This window comes from Crotalus tigris, unplaced genomic scaffold, assembly GCF_016545835.1.
Source record: "Crotalus tigris isolate CLP2741 ecotype Arizona unplaced genomic scaffold, ASM1654583v1 scf7180000018862.1388955, whole genome shotgun sequence".
NCBI classification, from domain to species: domain Eukaryota; kingdom Metazoa; phylum Chordata; class Lepidosauria; order Squamata; family Viperidae; genus Crotalus; species Crotalus tigris.
In genome coordinates this window covers 415,718-435,114 of record NW_024097242.1, presented here as the reverse complement: position 1 = coordinate 435,114, position 19,397 = coordinate 415,718, and the positions used below count along the sequence as shown (strand labels likewise).

Here is a 19,397-nt window from a genome sequence, read left to right as displayed (position 1 = left end):
ATATATAATATTCATACTTCATTGAATTGAGTGTGCTCCATTTCTTCAACACCAAAGCTAACAATTCTGAATTTACATTTTTTTTGTTAATATTTTTAATGGTTTCTCTTTTGATATAATGATTGAAACTTGAGAGATATCTGGATAGTAGAGGATTGGGAGTTTAAGTTTCAGGTTATAGCAGTGGTTCTCAACCTGTGGGTCGGGACCCCATTTGGGGTCGAACGACCATTTCACGGGGGTCGCCAAACAACGCAGTCCGCCATTTTTTCCCCCTTTTCCTTAGCTGTGCTACTCCCTTTTATTCTATTGGCTTTTGAAAGCCAATAGAATAGACTCTCTTGAATAGAGTCTAATTCTATTGGCTTTCAAAAGCCAATAGGAATTGTCCAGGCTGTCTCTGCCCTGCTGAGCCCGCCAAAAGTCCCATTCTGCAAACGGTGCTGCACCAGTTGAGTAGTCCTCGACTTACGACCGGTTGAGTAGTCCTCGACTTACGACCGGTTGGGGGTCGCGGCATTAAAAAGGTTGAGAACCACTGGGTTATAGCAACTAGAATTTGTTTTATTTGCAATGAACTGCATGTCGCTTTATATAAATTATTTGCTAATCTTGTCTTCTGTGCCTAATTGCTACATGGAAAAGAATGCTCATCTTCTTATACCACTGGGGAAGAGCTGTGTCAAAAGCTCATAGAACTAGAACAGCTCCTCAAACAAGAATCAGACAATGATGAGGAAGTGGACATTCTTAACATTACTGAACCTCTGAAAGTAAACATTAAAAAGGAACAGGAAGAGACACAAGAAGAGGCCAAATTCTACTTAGCACCACAGTCTGCATCTGAGTTTGTGCGTGAGACTGCTCAACAGGTAAATTTTTAAAAGATTTTTAAAAGATAACTTTGTCATTATCTTGAGGTTTAATATATGTAATATTTAGAATGGTTGCCAGTTGCATTACCTTTCTCTTCAACAAGCAAAAGGTCTTGAATGTCCTTTTATAGTTTTATTCCCCAATTGCTTTCACAAATAGAAAAAAAATGTTCAGTTCTAGGAAGTCGGGATCACAAACTTGCCACAGAACTGTTAGTCATTAGACTTAGAACTCCACCTAAGCACTCAAACATTCTTCTTTAATCAACTTAATCAGGACCCCCCCCCCAAAATTGGTTCAAATTCTTACCTGAGTGGAACTGTATGTGATTGCACTAAAAGGCATCAAATGTTGAATTTGAAATTACATAATCATCTTACCTTTTTATAATAATTTTAGTCCACGTGAAGTGCCAAAGTTGCAAGATTCTTTTCAGCAGCTAAAGTAGAACTGAATATGATTCAACTTATGTGCTCTCTCTCTCTCTCTCTCTCTCTCTCTCTCTCTCTCTCTCTCTCTCTCTCTCTCTCTCACACACACACACACACACACACACACACACGTATTTAGTGATTCTTCAGTTTACAAACTCAGAATCCTATGTCAAATATTTATGAATCCTATCAGAAATATTTAGGAAATGTAATTTGAAAGCAGCCCAGTACCTAGGCATCGGACAAAAAACTTAGCAGTTATTGTTACATGTTATAATCCAATGCTGGTCTGTTGGATAGTTGAATGGTTGCATTTTGTACAGCAAGGATACAGCTTTAAAGTTTCAGAACAAAATGCTAATTTTCTAAAGACTACACTTCTATGAACATACGGCAATCTATTCCTATTGAATTTTAAATGGAACTGCTATCACCAGTTCTAAGAGTTATTTTAATTTCTGAAGGAGGTACATTTTTGTGAAGTTAATTATGAACATATCCTCTCATTTTATAGATAGGAATTTCCTTTCCACCCGTGGAACTTCACAAAAATATATATGCTTTTATAATAGAAGATATGATTTTAAAGGTAAGCTGTTAACAAAATTCTCAATGTTAAAGTAGTCTTAATCATAGTCAAATTAAGTACAGAGGTTAAGCTGTGAGAGGTATTGGCTGCAGGTAGAACAAGGTGATAATACTGTCTTGCATATCTTTATTTTAATAATATTTATAATTTATTGGATGTATAAAGCTGTCAAATCAAAAGGCTCAAAGCAGCATACAGCAATACTGTAAAAGTAGTAATACAAAACCAAATTCAGAGATACAGTGCATGGAGGGGGGGAGGAATATAAAATGTTTCCACAACCTAACTTTGTCCAGTTGGGATCACAACTGCAAGACTTTGCTCATGGTATTGGAGAAAACAGTTTTCTAGAGCTTTTCTAGAGGACAGTGTGACTGGAGGTAAACAAACCTCCAGGGGATGGTATTCCAGCAGCTAGGAATAGGAGCAGCAACAGAGAAGAATCCATTGTTACTTGATGGGATCCAGAGCTTTCCCAGTGTTATGTTTCTGAAACTGTAGAACAATTTGAAGAAATGCACCGTAGGCTACTTTGGTAAATAAGTTTTATTTTATGCACAGGATTCTGAATATTTATGCACAAATATTCTGAAATATGTCCTCTGTTACTTAAAAACATTCATCCATGTCTACATTATTTATTTCTGATATGCACTGTACAACAGGCTACAGAACAGTTGGTCAATGACATTCTAAGAGAAGCACTGGCAATTGGCTACCAAGCAGCTCCTCGGAACAGGTATACTTGTTTAATTTTCACTTCTACGTTCTAAATATATATATTAACCAGTTCAAGGTTGACTCAGCCTTCCATCCTTCTGAGGGTGGTAAAATGAGGACCCAGATTGTTGGGAGCAATATGCTGTCTCTGTAAATCGCTTAGAGGGGGTTGTAAATCACTATGAAGTGGTATATAAGTCTTAGTGCTATTGCTATTCTTGAAATACTGAATAAAGATATAAGATAAAATGAGAGAATTGGATGAATACAGTCTGGGTCCCCGTTTACCAACTTCAGAAGCTTGGAAGGCTGAATCAACCTTGAGCCAGTGAGAATTGAACTGCTGGCAGTCAGTAGAATTAGCCTGCAATACTGCATTCTGACAACTGTGCCACCATGACACCAAAATAAGCAAAAGATAGTTGGCATCCCTCATTTATTCCTTTTTCTATCTCACAGAGTTTTGTTAAATCTTCAGTGACAATTAATAGAATAACAGAGTTGGAAGGGACCTTAGAGGTCTTCTAGTCTAACCCTTGGCTCAAGCAGAAGACCCTTTACCGTTCCATTCCTATATCATTATTTGAACTTTCTGTGAAGTATAAATCCATCTTATCCATTTTATAAAGTTCTCTCCAAAGTTCATATCTTGCAATATTCCTACCCTTATTTTGTCATTTTGATTGCCAAATTGGGTTCTGGGAACTGCAAATGAGGTACAAATCCAGATTCTAACTTTCACCTGCTTTAGAGAAAATACTTTAAAATAGAATAGCACTATTAAATATGGTAGATTTCCAAAAGACTCCTGAGCAATGACAAGGTATTGTTCCGTGTTTTGGCTCAATAGTTTTGTGTTTGAGGTTTTATCCTACTCTCTCTCAGTATTATGTTAGAATCTGTTTTTGAAATTGAGCATTTCTTTAAAATGGTTTCACTGGCCATAGAAGAAAGAAATGCAGGGGAACATGGAAGTGCTGAACAACTTCTTCAGATTCCATCCTCAGAAATGGTTTGAAATAAAATTAACTTGCTTGCCATGTAGAAATTCCCAAGTTCATCCCTCATTTTTAATCAGTAAGGAATCAGGGCAAATGAAAGAAAAAACAAACTCCAGGAATTTGTTATGAAAGTAAATATAATTGGATTTGATATATGGAATAGTTTTACGTGATATAAAATAACTTTCTATATTCCTATATGATCTGTTTTAAATATGTAGATAATTTTTAAGCTATGTCTGTGTAGGATTTTTAAATAAAATACTGCTTATATAATTGTAAGGAAGCTAAAATGGTTATTTAATGATAATTGAAGCAATTGTTTATTATCAAGACAACTATAGTGCGTTTGAAGCACATTTATAGCTCTGTCTTTGCCTGATATTCCAGATATACTGGAACACAAATCCCATTATGTGCTGTTAATTGTGAATAATAGGAAGTATAATCCAACAAGTCTGGAGGACATCAGGCTGGGGAAAGTTGGAGTTCTTCCTTATTTTTTGCTTCACCAAGTAGCATATAAATGTTTCACAGGTTGCATTCCATCTGCATTTTCTCTCTGCAGGATTCCAAGAGAGATCACAATGATGAACATTCACCAGGCTATCTGTAACATTCCCTTTATGGACTTCCTTACAAATAAGCATATGGGAATACTGAATGATGAACAGTGATGTGGATTGAAAAGCTACATAAAGCTTAAATAAAGATAATGGCCCAAATTACTTGTGTCCAGATACCTGTTTACATTGTAGAGACTAAGTTAACTTGAGTGCTACAAATCAATGTTTCAACCATGTTTTTTATTTTTAAAAATAAAGCATTTTTAAATATTTTTTAAGAAAAGGCTTTTTTAAAAATCAGTTTTAAGTTCACCTGTCAGATATTTGTGGCAGCTGGCTCTAAATATGCTGTGAAAGTTAAAAGATAGTATACTAGTTGCAGATATCATGGTTTAGCATGGAAGTTACTTATCACAGAAAGTTTTCAGTGATACATTTTGCCATTTAATGTAACCCATGGATATGGACTGGCAGACTCTGGGAATGCAATTAAATGGATAAGCATAATGATAGACTAGTTCAGATATACTATGCTATGGTATACTGTTAAAGGAACAAGTCTTACCTTTCCCTAGGTTCATATATTTCTTTTCTTTAAATGGACATGGCCCAAAGAGACGGAGACTTTTGCTGCAGTTTACTATATCATCTTAACTGGAATTAATCATGTTAAAGTAACAAAACTTTAGGGAATAGAGTAAGATAATTCTCAGAGTTGATTAAAGTGAAATTGACTTCAAGTGGTCATACTATATCCTCACTAAGAAGCTTCTTGGGATTTAATAGGCTTCCTTTTCAGTTGTATTGTCAGGAAGCCTTCTTTGCTGAAAATAAATCTCAGCAAAAACAAAAAAAACCTACATAACTTAAACCAGTGATAATATAATAAAAATAATCTAATGTTCTGAGTTAGCAAAGCAGGTATTCATAAAATCTTACCCTTTAAAATGTGTGGTATTTCAGGTTTGACTTGTAGTTTGGGCATATCTTCATTTTGAAAATGAGAAAATTGCTATTATATTAGACTGATATACAATATTATACTATTTGAACTTCATTGATTGAAACAGTCTAATTCTACACCCTAGATTCTTTTTTCTAGAATAGCTCCTTCAAATACTTGAGGACTATTACTGTCCATGTTGATTACCAACTTAAACCCTTATCATCATATGTACTATAATGTATAATTGTCTGATATACCTTTACAATAAATCTTCTTTATTAAGTACAGTATGATGGAAGTACTTGGTTTGTTTTGCTTTTTGCTTCATGTTTATGCTGTTTTCATTCCTGTTTCTGCACTAATCTCTTTAAATCTCAGTCCTGTTTCCATTTTTATTGAAATTGCTGATTTGCACTACACTACTTACCCTAAATTGAGTTATATAGAAAACATACTACAAAACTAAAAATACTCTGAAGAAAGAATATTCAGATTTTTTCTTCATTTTCAGCTTTTAAATGAACAAAGAAAATGAAGGAGTGACTTATGTATAGTTTTCATTCCCAAGTTTCTTACATGAAGAAATGGTTGAAATTTCCATTTTGTCAAGCCAAGCTGCACCATAATATTCAAAACTGATTAAAATGTAACATGGAAACTGGATTTGATATGATATGCTGTACTGCTACAGTACTACCTTCATAATCATCATAATTCAAAAAGAGCACAAACATTAACAGAATTAGTAACACAGTGCCAGAGCCGGCAATCTCTGGATGAGCCTCTATGATTACTCCTTTTAATAAAGTTTACATGGCATTTTGCATGGCTCAACATTGGAGCCATGAGAAGAAAAAGAGAAATGCTGCACCAGAGCTATAGTTATTGACTTCACTTTACCTGTAACCCATCTGGTCACTGTTACATTTGTGGACTCTAAATCTGTGCAGTTCTATAATTTGCTGATTTTTCTATTGCTGTACTCAAGCAATTTGTATATCACATTCAAATATGCTCAGGAGAAATACATTCCATACTAGGAACACACGGAATACATTTCTTGAAGGAACTGTAGACAGAACTCATATTTAGCAGAAGTCATCATAGTATTCTGGTAGTGGCAAGAATATGATAAGATAAATCTGGTAGGAAATATATTTATTGTTTGGTGCTTCTCTAGTATTATTGAACCTAAATACTGAGGTCTGCATACATAGTTCAGTCAAGAATTCTATATCTCCTACGTAGATTCAATATTTAGTTCTTTTCAGTTAACAGGCATTTTGTATCTAATGAACTGTAAGAGCTTTTTCCCCTTAAAAGCAAGTCCAATATTAACAATTCATACTACCTAATCACAGTGATGGCTGCAGGATGTGTATTGCCATAGCAACTACATTCTAGGATAATAAAATGGCAGGGTGCTTCATTTACTTAAAATATATATTGCATGGGATTAAATATCACTGTTTATACACACAGAGTCAGGAGTTAGGCTACATATAGACACGGTGTACCAAAAATCAGGCCCAGCTGGGCCAATCACAAAGTTTTATTAATATTGTTTCAGAGAAATATTATCTATCTTAGAAAGTTCAAAAGTCGTGCATCAAATAATTAATGAAATGTTTAGAATAAAATGGCAACCAATTTGAACATTTTGTTGTTAATTGCGAAGTCGTGTCCGACCCATCGCGACCCCATGGACAACGTTCCTCCAGGTCTTCCTGTCCTCTACCATCTTCTGGAGTCCATTTAAGTTCACACCTACTGCTTCAGTGACTCCATCCAGCCATCTCATTCTCTGTCGTCCCCTTCTTCTATTGCCCTCAATCTTTCCCAGCATTAGGCCCTTCTCCAGTGAGTCCTTCCTTCTCATTAGGTGGCCAAAGTATTTGAGTTTCAACTTCAGGATCTGGCCTTCTAAAGAGCAGTCGGGGTTGATCTCTTCTATGACTGACCGGTTTGAACGCCTTGCAGTCCAAGGGATTTGCAGGAGTCTTCTCCAGCACCATAGTTCAGAGGCCTCAATTCTTTGGCGCTCAGCCTTTCTTATGGTCCAACTTTCACAGCCATATATTTCAACTGGGAAAACCATGGCCTGGACTATATGCACTTTTGTTGGCAGGGTGATGTCTCTGCTTTTTGAACATTTAATGCAAGTTATATAATAAATTGTCTATGAGGATGGACTTTTGATACACCCTATATATATATATATGTTCCATAGTATCTCCTTATTTCCATGAACCTTCTAGGCAGTAGACAGTAGACAGTAATTTCATGGTTAGCCTTATAAAGTATTGTTACATTTACTATTCTAATTTTGGTTAGACTTTGTATGATTGGCTATAATTTTATTTCCATTTAATCAAAATGTTTTCCATTTTCTGTATTATGCCTGTGTTACATATAACTTGTGATTACAATAAAAGATTCTTATAGCTATGCAATCCCAATACATGATACCTAAAGCTAATGCATTAAGAACTTTTATATTTTCAGGGTATTCTTGGGTTGGGTTTTTTCTTTTCTAAATTAATATATCTGTGATCTATTTACACAGAGTTTCAGCTCTTGCTTGATTATATGGTTTTCTGTAAAAGGTGCTGGGGAGAGTGAGACATATCCTTTATCAAAACAATATTTCCATGTCTTCATCAATCATTTTGATATTGTTCTTTAAAAAAATAATTTTCTGTAGCAATATTGTAATAGGTAAGTAACATGTTGGAAACAAATATTAAGGAGCAATAGGTAAGCACCAAATACTTCTAATAAATATTCACCATGAACCAATTTGCACTCTTATCCCCATACTAAGAATATGTGGAGTTTGCCTTCAGTATTATTCCTTACATTTTAAAATCTCAAAAACTGTCTTTTGGATATAGTCAGAGAACCCAAAATAAGAAACTGCATGTATCTTATCTGCTTAGAATATCCAGTTATCCAAACTGACTTCATAATAAGTGACAAAGGCACAAAACGTGGTGGATCCATTTGTACTATTTTCTGCTGCTTAATTCTTTCATTTCACTTGTATCCTATATCCTTCTATGTTTCTTTCTGCACCTTGATTTTACCATCCTTGAGCCAAAACTTTATATGGGTTTAATGCTTCCCATTTCTTTTGAAAATGTGTATAGATTAATTGCATTTTACAGAATAATGCTCCCTCTTTTCTCAGCAAGGGTTTGTCATTCCTAGTTCCATATTAGAAAGGAGAGTACAGAATGTAGGAAAACATGTAGTTTCCCACTCTGGGTAGATAAGATCAGGAAGCAACGTACATGACACTTTATATTATTGTCCTTCAATGTAAACTTAGTTCACCTTTCAGTATTCAAATGATTTCCATTAGACCAAAAAACTACAGCAGAAAGTATATGTAGACAAAAATACATTTTAATAAATTATTTAATTCCATAAAATACAAATATCATGTTCTGCCACATTTTTTCTTATAAGAAATAAAATAATTGTAACCAAGTAGGCAGTGTGATTTTCTTTTCTCCATTTAGTAAAAGTCAGGCTTATAAATAATTAAACCAATTAATATTCAAAGAAATTAGATCAGTCAAGCAAAATTAATAGCAATTTCACCTTGAAACATTCAACATGCAAGGATTGCAATTTGGAACATGTTTCTACAAATCGTATTTTTTTACCTTCCCATTCCTCCTAATTCTTTCAGCATGTTGGATTCATCTGGCAAAATGGCCTCATAAGACTACTGGAGGAACAATGTTGTCATTTACCTTCTAGACAAGCACCTTATTATTGTGATTGTTCCAAAGTCAGGGGCTGGGGGTGGGGGGTGGACATGCTCAAGGAGATTTTGAAACAACAATTCTCAAGCAGCAGGCCCTTTACTATAAGGAAAAATGATTGCTACATGAAATATTGTCAAAAGCAGTTTATGATATGGCACTAATGGAAGGCAAGAGAGCCTCTTATTCAAAGAATGAAAAAAATGTAACAAGTACATACCCTAACCCTTAAGATTTTTCTGATAATGTAAATAACTTTTTAGATCTTAGCTGAATGATTACAATTAAGAAAATTTTCATGAAAAAACAATTCGCTGCAGCCAATTTTCTCCAAATTATACAATACTTTACTTTTACTTCTGTTTTTTATTTGAAAGATTGGCTGCATGTTATTAGCCACATTTTAAACTAGGAAATGTTAAATATGAATTATTCAGAATAAAATTCGCAAGGGTCTTGTATGCTGCATACACAGAAATGGGACATCACTGGGCTGAAATGAGAAATTTCATGTGCCCATTAAAAGCTTACAAAAGTATACTGGAATCAAACCAACAAATTATGATTGTAACTTCTGCAAAGGTAAATGAAACAATGCATTAAGTTGGGGTGGTTATTATGTTAAACCCTGTCTTAAATATATGCAGTATTAGGGATGAATGAGAACTAATGTATTTAAAATGTCTAAGCAAAAATTACAATATTGTACAAAAATGCTCTTCCAAAATAATGAAAAAGTAAAACTGTCTCTCTGAAAATTATACTATAACATATTTAACACATACTTCCTTAGCAACAAGCAGTAATTTTGCTTTTTCAAGGCAAATCATTTTCTAGTTTGCATACTCAAAAACTATGAATGTTAAATAAAATCACATTAAAGCATGCACATTTTTATTTTGGAAAATCATAATTTTTCCTATTTACAACATTTACAAACACATTAAACAAATTATCTTGGCCATTGCTTTAATATCTGGCCTAGTGCAATATTCAATACTTAACCCAAACTAGTAAGGGCTACTAGCCCCCAAGAAAATGTGAATACTAGTTACAGTTGCCTCTACTGCCTTTGAGAAGTTTTCTTCCCAGAATTTAATAACTGAATTCTCAGTGAAATGGAGCCTTCAGGAAAACATTATCAAGACTGAAAAAACCCACTTCCAGAAAAAAGTGTGCTTGTTAAAGATCAGTTAATTCTATGTACATAAATCAGGGAACATTGATGAGGCCGTGATCCTCTGGCTGTGTGTTGCACTTTTAGCTGTGTTTCTTATTTGGCATACATTAATATAAACAACCTTTTCTGTATAATGGGCAGAGCATAAGTAAATAAAGCAACCTCACTTTTAAAACATCCAGCTTTCATTTCATAGCATGATTTAGGGGTCTCTCTGGCTTAGAAAAGAAACAGGATGGTTTTTAATACTTCTTAGTCATACCCACTTTTTAAACTTCACAGTAAAAACTAGACTTTCATCTGGGAATGTGTTGATGTGAGTGTGATAGACGGGCTACATGTTGGTCATACAGCCATAAAGGAGCTTGCACTGTGGCTCACATGACCAAAAGGACTCAGGAAAACAGCCTAGGAAAAAAAATGAACCAAAGATATAAGAAAGCCATAAGTAAAGGGAACACCTTCACCAAAAAAAAAAAAAAACAAACCAATATCGACAAGCAATCCTCTTGAAGCAATACACGCTAAAATTTTATGAAGAAAGTATATAATTGGGCTAATAGTATCAAGACTCTAAAAGACGTTTTTCCTTTTCTTCCAGAACCACAAAAAAGCAGCCAACATTTGACTGGAAGCAATTGTTGCTTCCTCTACTCTTCCCTGATCAGAACCTACCTGGAGCACTATATCCAGTCCCTCTATTGGGACTCTGAAAGTGCACCTTCTTTGTTGTACCACCTGCACTCTGGAATGAGGATCCCCTCCCCAGAGATCTGGATGGCCTCCATCCTACTGTTTTGGAAATGCCTGAAAAACTGGCTTTGTTATTGAAGTCCCATTTTGGGTCATGTGGGTTTGCTCTGCTGTTGTTGGGTTTGTTCTATCTTTTGTTCTTTGTTTTTATCATGCATTATTTCATTGTTCTTCATGTTTTTAACCTGTGAATTTCCTAGAGTTTCTGGGAGTTGAGCAGTATAAAAATTTGAAAAATGAAATAATGAAATTAAATGAAAAAATTAAAAAAAGAATTGATCCCTGTAGGGTGCTTGTGTTTAAATAACTTGGGAGGTGATTAAGGACATACATAAAGCTACTCAGCCCAACTCCACTTTCATTGCTATGATGCTTTAATTACTTTTACAAAATAATTGTAATTTAAATAAAACTCAGATTTAAGCATTCTCTTTAATATAATGATTCTCAATAATGTGGCATTAAAATGTCTTTAAAAGTATGAGACTCATTTAAAGGTGAGTGAAAAGAAGTAACAAAATTCAAAATCTACCCAAATTGTTTTAGGGACCACTTAGTAAAATGACTATGAATTAATGAAAGTGGAAAATTAGTGATGCATTTTATACAGTGTATTTTTTACTTAAGAATCAGCATACTGCTTAAAGTATTGCCTTTTTGTCAGTGTTTCAAATGGGAGCCAAGTCTAGCTAATGGTAATGAGGATATTTCTCTGAATCTAGGTCATTCTTTCCAGTAAGTTAGACTGTCTTCAATTCAAATTCAAGTATTTATGATTTACATATTCATATTAGATTCATGAATTCGGATAATTACTATGTCTGATTTTAATAATCCTTTACTTTTATCTCACGAGCACTTACAAAGTTGCATAGCTGTTCATCTTCACAACCTTAAGCTGGTTGAACAGAAAATGATCATGAACCAGATTCATATACTAAGGATGCGAGATGGCGCCTGGAAAACAGCAGAAGGATTTGAAGAAAACTTTGTCTTTGCTTCTGGAATCTAGAGAGAAAAAGGAAAAGACATTGAGGATTGGTTGTAATACTGGGGAATGATAGATATTGTAGCCCAATAATATACCTACAGAATGATTGGTTGAAGAAAGCTGACCTACATTGTTTGATAGTATTTCTCCTGTTGAAGGAATTAAAAATATTATTTCCTACACATGGCTTGCCAGCCTGAGGATGATCTATTTGGCCACCAGATAAGTAATGCATTTAAACTGAATTTGACTTGTCTGTAATGCCCATATACATAGAGAGAGCAGATAATCCCTCAAAATCCCTTATCATGTTTTGAATTGCAGATTTTGTTCAGATTACCCCTTGATTTTTTTTTTAAATTAATGGAGTTAAAATAGGCTATAATATAAGCTTCTTCAAACCCAGCAAACAGTCCCTCAGATATCCACACACACAAACTTACATAATATCTCAACCCCTTACATACATGACATTTTAAGTTATTGGTTACATATATGTATTTACATTGTGGTTAACAGTTTCAGTATGAGGTAAAATCCAAATTAAATATTTTGATACTGGTAGAAATAGTCTTGTGCACATGTAATAGCAAGGCACAAAATGTTGACTTATGGATACATAAGACACAACATGCTGAATTATGAACTAATCAGTTTTTATGGATTAATATGCATGCACACACTTCATCACTGTTATGTTTCCAAGAACTGAGTAAAAAGTCTTCGCAGAAGTGTGAGCCTAGACATTATTAATGGATAATAATTGATATAAGACAATGAGGAAAAACAAATACAAGAAACATATTAATTTTACATTAATATTAATTTAGAAAACAAACTTTCTATGTCCATAATATCAGAGCTATTTAAATTAATGTTCTATATGCCAGATCAGTGATGGCAAACCTTTTGGAGACTGGGTGCCCAAAAACTGGCCCCGTCCCCGCTCCACGCCCCTGCCCCTCATCCCATGTCACACCTGCCCACAGGGTGACTCACCACCTCCAGGGGCCGCTGCAGATTGCCCAGGCAGCCCAGCAGCACCATGGCGGCCACACCCTCTGCCCACGCCCCGCAGCATCAACTGTGCATGATGGGGTGTGAGGGCAGAGTCTTGTCTATGCTGCCTGACTGCCATGTCCTTGGCTGCTCTGCTCCACATGGGCCACACTTGGGGGGTGACTCTCCTCCAGTGGGGCTGCTGGTGAGGAGGGGATTGCGGGGGAGGCAAGGCTGGGGCAACGGCACATGTGCTCACAGGGAGGGCTCTGAGTGCCATCTCTGGCACCCGTGTCATAGGTTCGCCACCACTGTGCCAGATTATAGTATACATTTTGGTGGTACAATTTTGTTTTTAAAAGAAACATAATTTTAAAGCCATTTACATGTATTTAAATGTCACTTATTTACTATCCAGATAAGTATGTTTGTGATACTATATTTCTGGAAATATGTCTTGTATCCTTATTTTCCATTTCTTAACTGCCCAGTAACACTATCTTGCATAGATCTGGAAACAAATTCTCTATCAGCTCTCGCTTTACTTCCAGTATCTTTAAAAAATTCTTAAGAATATACATTCTTAATGGGTCAATCAACTATGAATCTCTGCAGTGGTATAAAGTAGTTTTAGCTAGGCTACATGATATGGCTGACCCAGACTCCTACTGGCCCTGGTGAAAAATTGGCAGGGTCCCATTATATCAGGTTAGTTATCTTTACTAGTATACCAGCCTCCCTTTTTGGTGGGTGTTTGGCTGATTTCAAAGAGAAAAGCATTATTATACTGTTTTATAATAGTTGATGTTTATGAGAATTGTGTGGCATGTTAATTTGTATTAACCTGCTTTTTAAATTCCTGTCAAGCACAGAAAATTAGGAGTTAAGGTGGTTCAAATGAATGCAGGGTTGGGGTTTTTTGCATGCTAACATTCTGTACAAGAATCTGAACTACTAATGGTCAAAGCAAATTGGCAGTAGATAAGAATCCACAGAATTCAAGATGAGCTGGACTTAGATCTCTTGTGGGTGTGAAGGGACTGGAGACTGATGATGCACTTCACCCTTCCTTCAGGCTCAGCCAGGTCATGTCCTACAAATGCCCCCTTTTACAAATAGTGGAAAAACTAAAATTACAATAATTAATTGTGTGCTCATTTACATGACAGAAGAGATCACTGAGCTAAATGTGATCTCATTTAAAGCTTAGATATTATGGCAAAGGACTGTGCTGCATACAATTAAATCCTAAAGTTCAAGGTATATATTCTGACCTTGTTTTGGTAGTAATTCTATGTATCAGCAAGTGGCTCCAAATGAGGATATGTTTAAAACAAGCGGACCCAGAAATTAGTACCGTATTTTCTGGCGTATAAGACGACTGGGCGTATAAGATGACCCTCGACTTTGGAGAAGATTTACATGGTTAGAAAGTCGTCTTATACGCCAGAAAATACCATATTTTCCGGCGTATAAGACGACCAGGCATATAAGATGACCCTCGACTTTGTAGAAGATTTGCATGTTTAGAAAGTCATCTTATACGCTGGAAAATACGGTATTGCTTAAATTGGGATTCAATTCAAAGTAAATGGATCATGTCCATAGGACTGCTTCTGCTAAATCAAGACACCTTTCCTAATTTCTATTGATTTCCAAATTTATATTAATATTTATTAATAGATATTAATTACATTTATTAATTTCTATTAATATTTATTGTTTTGAAGCATTTCTTTCAAACATACCAATCTTTTAGTGGTCTGTTTTCTACTGGTCAAACATTAGCAAATTTCTTAATTCCAAAAGCTTTGTAAAGTACATTTACCTTAAAGTCTGACTTGTAGCTAGATTCTTGCACAAAGTGATTTTCTGGAATAATGAACCCCCGTGTTGTCTTTGTAGGCCTGGATCGTTTTGCTGCAGACCATGGGTGATGTTCATGTCTAAAATGAATTTGCAAAATGAAAGTGAAGTGGATGATGCTACTTTGAAAAAGAAAAGACAAGCTAAATCTGCTTTCTCATCATATTCAGAAAGTTACAAAAGCATGCACAATGTATTTTAAAATGTATTTTCCTTGTTTACCCTCACAAAATGAAAATAGAATGAACAGGGATTATAAGTATTTTGCAAATATCATTTGAAAGTATTATGCAAATGTTGAAAGGACTAAGGGTGCTTAGGAGAGCACATAGCAAATGTAAGACTGCCTTGTCTGAAACCTGTATGTGTATCAGTGGTTGAACTCTAGAAATCACATTCCATCAGATTATGAAGATTGGCATGGACATTCACAGGGGAGGCAAATATTGATGATATCTGCATTATGACTGCACAATTCAAATTCTAACTCTTTGTACTTACATTATAACATGATAAAGCAGCATGTAGGATGTGGAGCTAGTGTCTTGATACTATTACTTACATTTCATCATTTTGATGAATTCTCAATCTCTGATTCCTGGACTATTTCATACATTATTATTTAATAAGCATTTGTAGGAAAGAATTTGTTGATAATTATCTGGACACAAATTTTGCTGTGTCCAGATAGACTGGATGCCTAATGGACCTTGTTTTTCAAGCAGAGGCAACAAGTTCACTATTATCAAGTTTAGGTGACAATACAGGTAGAGCCATGTTTTCTTGATTACAGTGTGAAAGCAGCATGCCATTGCCTCTATTCAGGATTTTTTTTCAATTTTCTCCTACCTAAGCCTGAGCTCTTCTAGTAATCTCAGATCCAAATATTAAACAGGTCTATTTTCACAACAAAGAATGATTAAATGCTGCACATGTATTAAATAGGTTGGATCAGGAAAGGAATGATTCAGTTTCCAACTTAGCTATGAAAGTCAATGGGTGACTTCAGCCCAATCATTTCCATATTAAGTCTAATATGTTGTCCATGTTCACTATAAAACTAATATGTTTAGGAGAGAGGATTATATGCATTGGTTTAAGCTTTCTGAGAAAAGCCGGGATATAAATATCAGAGTCTTAATAGAATATTACACAGAATGTAAATTACATATAATTAAATACAATGCCTGATCCAGGCATGAAAGTATATTCATAGTCCCAATTTGGTTACATATGTACTATAAAGAAAGCAAAAAATGATCTACTGGCCTTCCACCATGACAACAAACCCACTTGAGCTCTTGGAGAAAGGACAGGACATTAATCTAAATCAGTGTTTCCCAAACTTGACAATTTTAAGGCATGTGGACTTCAACTCCCAGAATTCCACAGCCAGCGTTGCTGGCTGTGGAATTCTGGGAGTTGAAGTCCTCATGCCTTCAAATTGTCAAGTTTGGGAAACACTGATCTAAATAACAACATGCTCAGTATATATTTGGGATGAAATGTCTAACTCACCTGGGAACATGGAGGAGGGAGCACAACTGGCACAGAAGAAGCAAAACCATTGAGAAACGATTCCCCAGTGAGGGGATAGGAAAAACATGAGAAAGTGACTCTGCCTTAATTCTGCTACAGAAGAGTTGGCGGCTCTTTGGCAGGCTTTTAAGATTGTTGTATTACCCTGCTATCAATAAAGTTCTCTAAAGAATTTAGTGGTTCGTATTTCCTGAGTTTGCTTGTCCTGAAAGACTTGAGCATAATCAAGCAGTTGGTCATACATACATACATACATACATACATACATACATACATACAATCTATTGTGGCCTGAAGAGATGGAGCAATGCTGTCCTTTGAAGTCAAGACTGCAGCCCATGGTTGGGTGGGGGAATTAGATCACAGACAAAAATTCAAGGAGTTACCTGTAAGAAGTCCTGGCGATACCTGGAGGCGAGGAGGAAGGCCACACCTGTCTGGAGCCATCATCCTTATTGCTCTCCTCCTGCCTAGCCGCCGGCAGCACGTACACTCGAGACCCTGCCAGGATGTCAGCATGGGGAGAGGCGGCTGGGGCGCCCGCGGCCGGAGGTGCCCGCGTGGGCTCAGCTCTCCGGCACTCCCCAAGGCAGGGCAGGGTGTCCCTCTTCTGCAGCGGCCACGCTCGGAAATCCTGCTGGTATTGAGTCTCTGCGGCGAAGGGCTCCTTCCGGTGCCTGCCCCCGCTTTTTTTCGACGGCCTCTTGACAACGACCAGGCTGTCCCGCAACGAGGGGGCGGACGCGGACGCCGGCAGGGCAGAGGCTGCCCGCGGAGGCGGCTGGGGTCGGCTGCTGGCGGTACCTCCTGACGGGATCCGAGGCTGCTGAGGGCTGCCTCCACCGCCCGCTTCCGCCCCTTCTTCGATGTCGGAATAATTGTGGATGGTGAGCGGTACGGCCAGATCCGACTTGTCCAGCTGGTTCCAGAAGCGCGCCAGGCAGCATACTCGGCTGATGCAGGGCCAAGCCATGGCGGCAGCACCGTGCAAGGATGCAGTGATAGATACCGGGACCCGGGGGTGGGGGTGCCTCAGCGGAGGAGAGGGAGTTCTGCAGCAAGCCCTTCCCCAGCTGAGAGTTACTTCCAGCTCGCTTCTTCGTGTCAGACTCCCTCCCTCATACAACACTTTGGTCAATCAGTTTTTCTTTAGGAGGCTAGCACACACGTGATGATAGCTCAGTCATTCATTCCCATCCCCACCCCCTATCCGGGGTGACAGAAGGAGCTTAATGCAGCACTGATGAGGGATACAGAGATAATAGGGGAAAGGGGGGGGGGGGAACGGGGTGACACATAGCACCAGTCACCAAGTCTTTCTGCCCCATCATCCTACCTCTTGGCTTTTCTTTAGGAAGCATCCTACCCCTACTTAGGTTTAATTATTGCAGCCTGCCAGTTCATTCTTATACATGCATTCCATGAAGAATTTATGATGTCTCCTGCAATCTAAACTGGGGAGAGAGAAAATCGGATATTAGATGATTAATCAGGAATGAAGGGTAAGAAAGGAAAATAAGCAAGTGGCAACGTTCTTAAAAGCAGCTGGATATTGCAGGAATAGCACTCCTAATGTACTGAGGTCAGCATCCTTTTTCCTTCACCAGCAGTATTTAAGTAAAACATTTAATGTTAACAGTTCAGACCTGGTGAAACTGGCATTTATAGGATTAACCTGCAGTATTTTGTACCAGTTGGTTTCTGAGTAATGCAGAATGGCAGTCCTACGCATGTACATTATACAATCAAGCTGGAAGTTAATCAATACACCAATTATAGCCTGTTATCAGCTGAAACAGATTAAAAAACTATTCTGGCCAAGGATTGTAATGAAGGATGTGGGAAAGATCAGAAACCAGAATAGCTTTTTTTCTGGAAGTGTGTGACCCATTGAGGTCTTGGACATCATCACAAAGATTGTTTTCTTGCAGCCAGGTGTCTGTCAGATATATGGAGAACATGCTAATAAAATGTTAATTGGGAATTTTTGAGGAGAGCTCTAAGGACAACATATTAGTAAATGTATATCCATATGAATTAATGGTCCCCAACATTTGAGATTTCCTAGATGTATTGAGAACCCTTTGATAGGAAGACAACTTTGTTAATACAATACAGTAATACATTAAAATTTTTACTATTAAATTTGGAGGTCTATGAATTACAAAAAGATATTTTGAACGTATAATTGAAGTAGAGTAGGCCTTTCATGCATTAACCAATGCTGTGCATACTATACAAAAAAAGTAGAAATTCTCCACTTGTAGTATGGATAATAGAATGGCTTTGGATTAACTTACTTCACAAGGATCATGTAAGTTAGTGAATTCCTTCTACTGTTTGGATTAATGAACACAACAAATGGAAACTGATATAGCAATAATTCATAAGCAAGTTCAGAATTTAAAATCAATGCAAGAATCAAGTTTGGAACATGCATTATTATTGTCAATTCCTAACTTTTCCACTATATGGAAATGGATTAAAAGTTATTTCACCTTTAGGTCTGTTAGTTGTCTTATTAACACAGGTTCTGTTATCTATATTGCTTGTAGATCTCTTGCTGTGGTAATTATTGTGTTACTTGTAACAACTATTGTCATAAAGGACATCCATGTTTCCTTATAGCAGTGGTGAACCTTTTAGAGATCAAGTGCCCAAACCTGCCCCCCACTCCTGCCCTGCTCTGCCCCCCGCTCCACCCCCACTTTGCACCCCACCCCGCCCACAGGGCCACCCACCACCTCCATGACCTGCCACAGCACATCATTCAGGTGGCCCAGCAGCACCATGGCCACACCCTCTGCCCACGCAGCATCATGGGCGATGGGGTGTAAGGGTGATGGGGCATAAGGGCAGTCTCTTGTCCCGCTGGCCGGCTGCCATGTCCTTGGCTGCACTGTTCTGCATGGGCCATGCCCAGGGGCAACTCTGGTGAGGAAGGGGCCGGGGGGAGGCTGGGCTTGGGTGACAGCGCACATGCCCACAGAGAGGGCTCCGAGTGCCACCTCTGGCACGCGTGGCATAGGTTCGCCACCACTGCCTTATAGTCATCCCCTGGATGGCTTGTATATTATACCAATATCCACCCTCTTGCTGTCCACCTCAAGAGGGGGGAAAAGGAATGGGGGAATGTAATAATATAATTGGATGTCTGTGACATA

The 19,397-nt window shown here is 37.2% G+C and overlaps 2 protein-coding genes across 5 annotated transcripts in view; one reads left to right on the top strand and one right to left on the bottom strand.

Annotated features, from left to right (window-relative positions):
- YEATS2 (YEATS domain containing 2) overlaps positions 1 to 5,422 on the top strand; it is a 43,412-nt gene extending 37,990 nt beyond the window's left edge. For both annotated transcript variants that reach the window (XM_039357044.1, XM_039357043.1), the window contains exons 29-32: positions 646 to 872; positions 1,825 to 1,899; positions 2,565 to 2,638; positions 4,189 to 5,422. In XM_039357044.1, coding sequence (XP_039212978.1) covers positions 646 to 872; positions 1,825 to 1,899; positions 2,565 to 2,638; positions 4,189 to 4,297 — 485 coding nt within the window. In that variant the 3' untranslated portion in view covers positions 4,298 to 5,422. The remainder of the gene's footprint in view (positions 1 to 645; positions 873 to 1,824; positions 1,900 to 2,564; positions 2,639 to 4,188) is intronic.
- A 3,100-nt stretch (positions 5,423 to 8,522) lies between these two features.
- Positions 8,523 to 18,860, bottom strand: MAP6D1 (MAP6 domain containing 1). Of its 3 annotated transcripts, none has more exons than XR_005558361.1 (4): positions 16,620 to 18,860; positions 14,657 to 14,774; positions 11,702 to 11,846; positions 8,523 to 10,493 (listed from the first exon to the last, which is right to left on the bottom strand). XR_005558361.1 is itself a non-coding variant. In XM_039357016.1 (4 exons), the coding sequence occupies exons 1-3, from the start codon at positions 17,204 to 17,206 to the stop codon at positions 11,955 to 11,957; spliced, it is 729 nt and encodes a 242-aa protein (XP_039212950.1). In that variant the 5' UTR covers positions 17,207 to 18,860; the 3' UTR covers positions 8,523 to 11,846; positions 11,929 to 11,954. The 3 variants fall into 3 exon arrangements, 2 of the variants coding, with proteins under 2 accessions (XP_039212950.1, XP_039212949.1); XM_039357016.1 differs by adding an exon at positions 11,929 to 11,978 and having other exon boundaries at positions 8,523 to 11,846; XM_039357015.1 differs by having other exon boundaries at positions 8,523 to 11,846.
- Positions 18,861 to 19,397: the final 537 nt, after the last annotated feature.

Excerpts from the sequence above, each read along its gene's own strand:
- MAP6D1 (XM_039357015.1), bottom strand. The coding sequence starts at position 17,206 with ATGGCTTGGCCCTGCATCAGCCGAGTATGCTGCCTGGCGCGCTTCTGG. Across the intron at positions 14,775-16,619 it reads ATCGCCAGGACTTCTTACAG|ACATGAACATCACCCATGGT; the intron begins GTAACTCCTTGA and ends AATTCATTTTAG. Across the intron at positions 11,847-14,656 it reads GCTACAAGTCAGACTTTAAG|ATTCCAGAAGCAAAGACAAA; the intron begins GTAAATGTACTT and ends TTTTCTCTCTAG.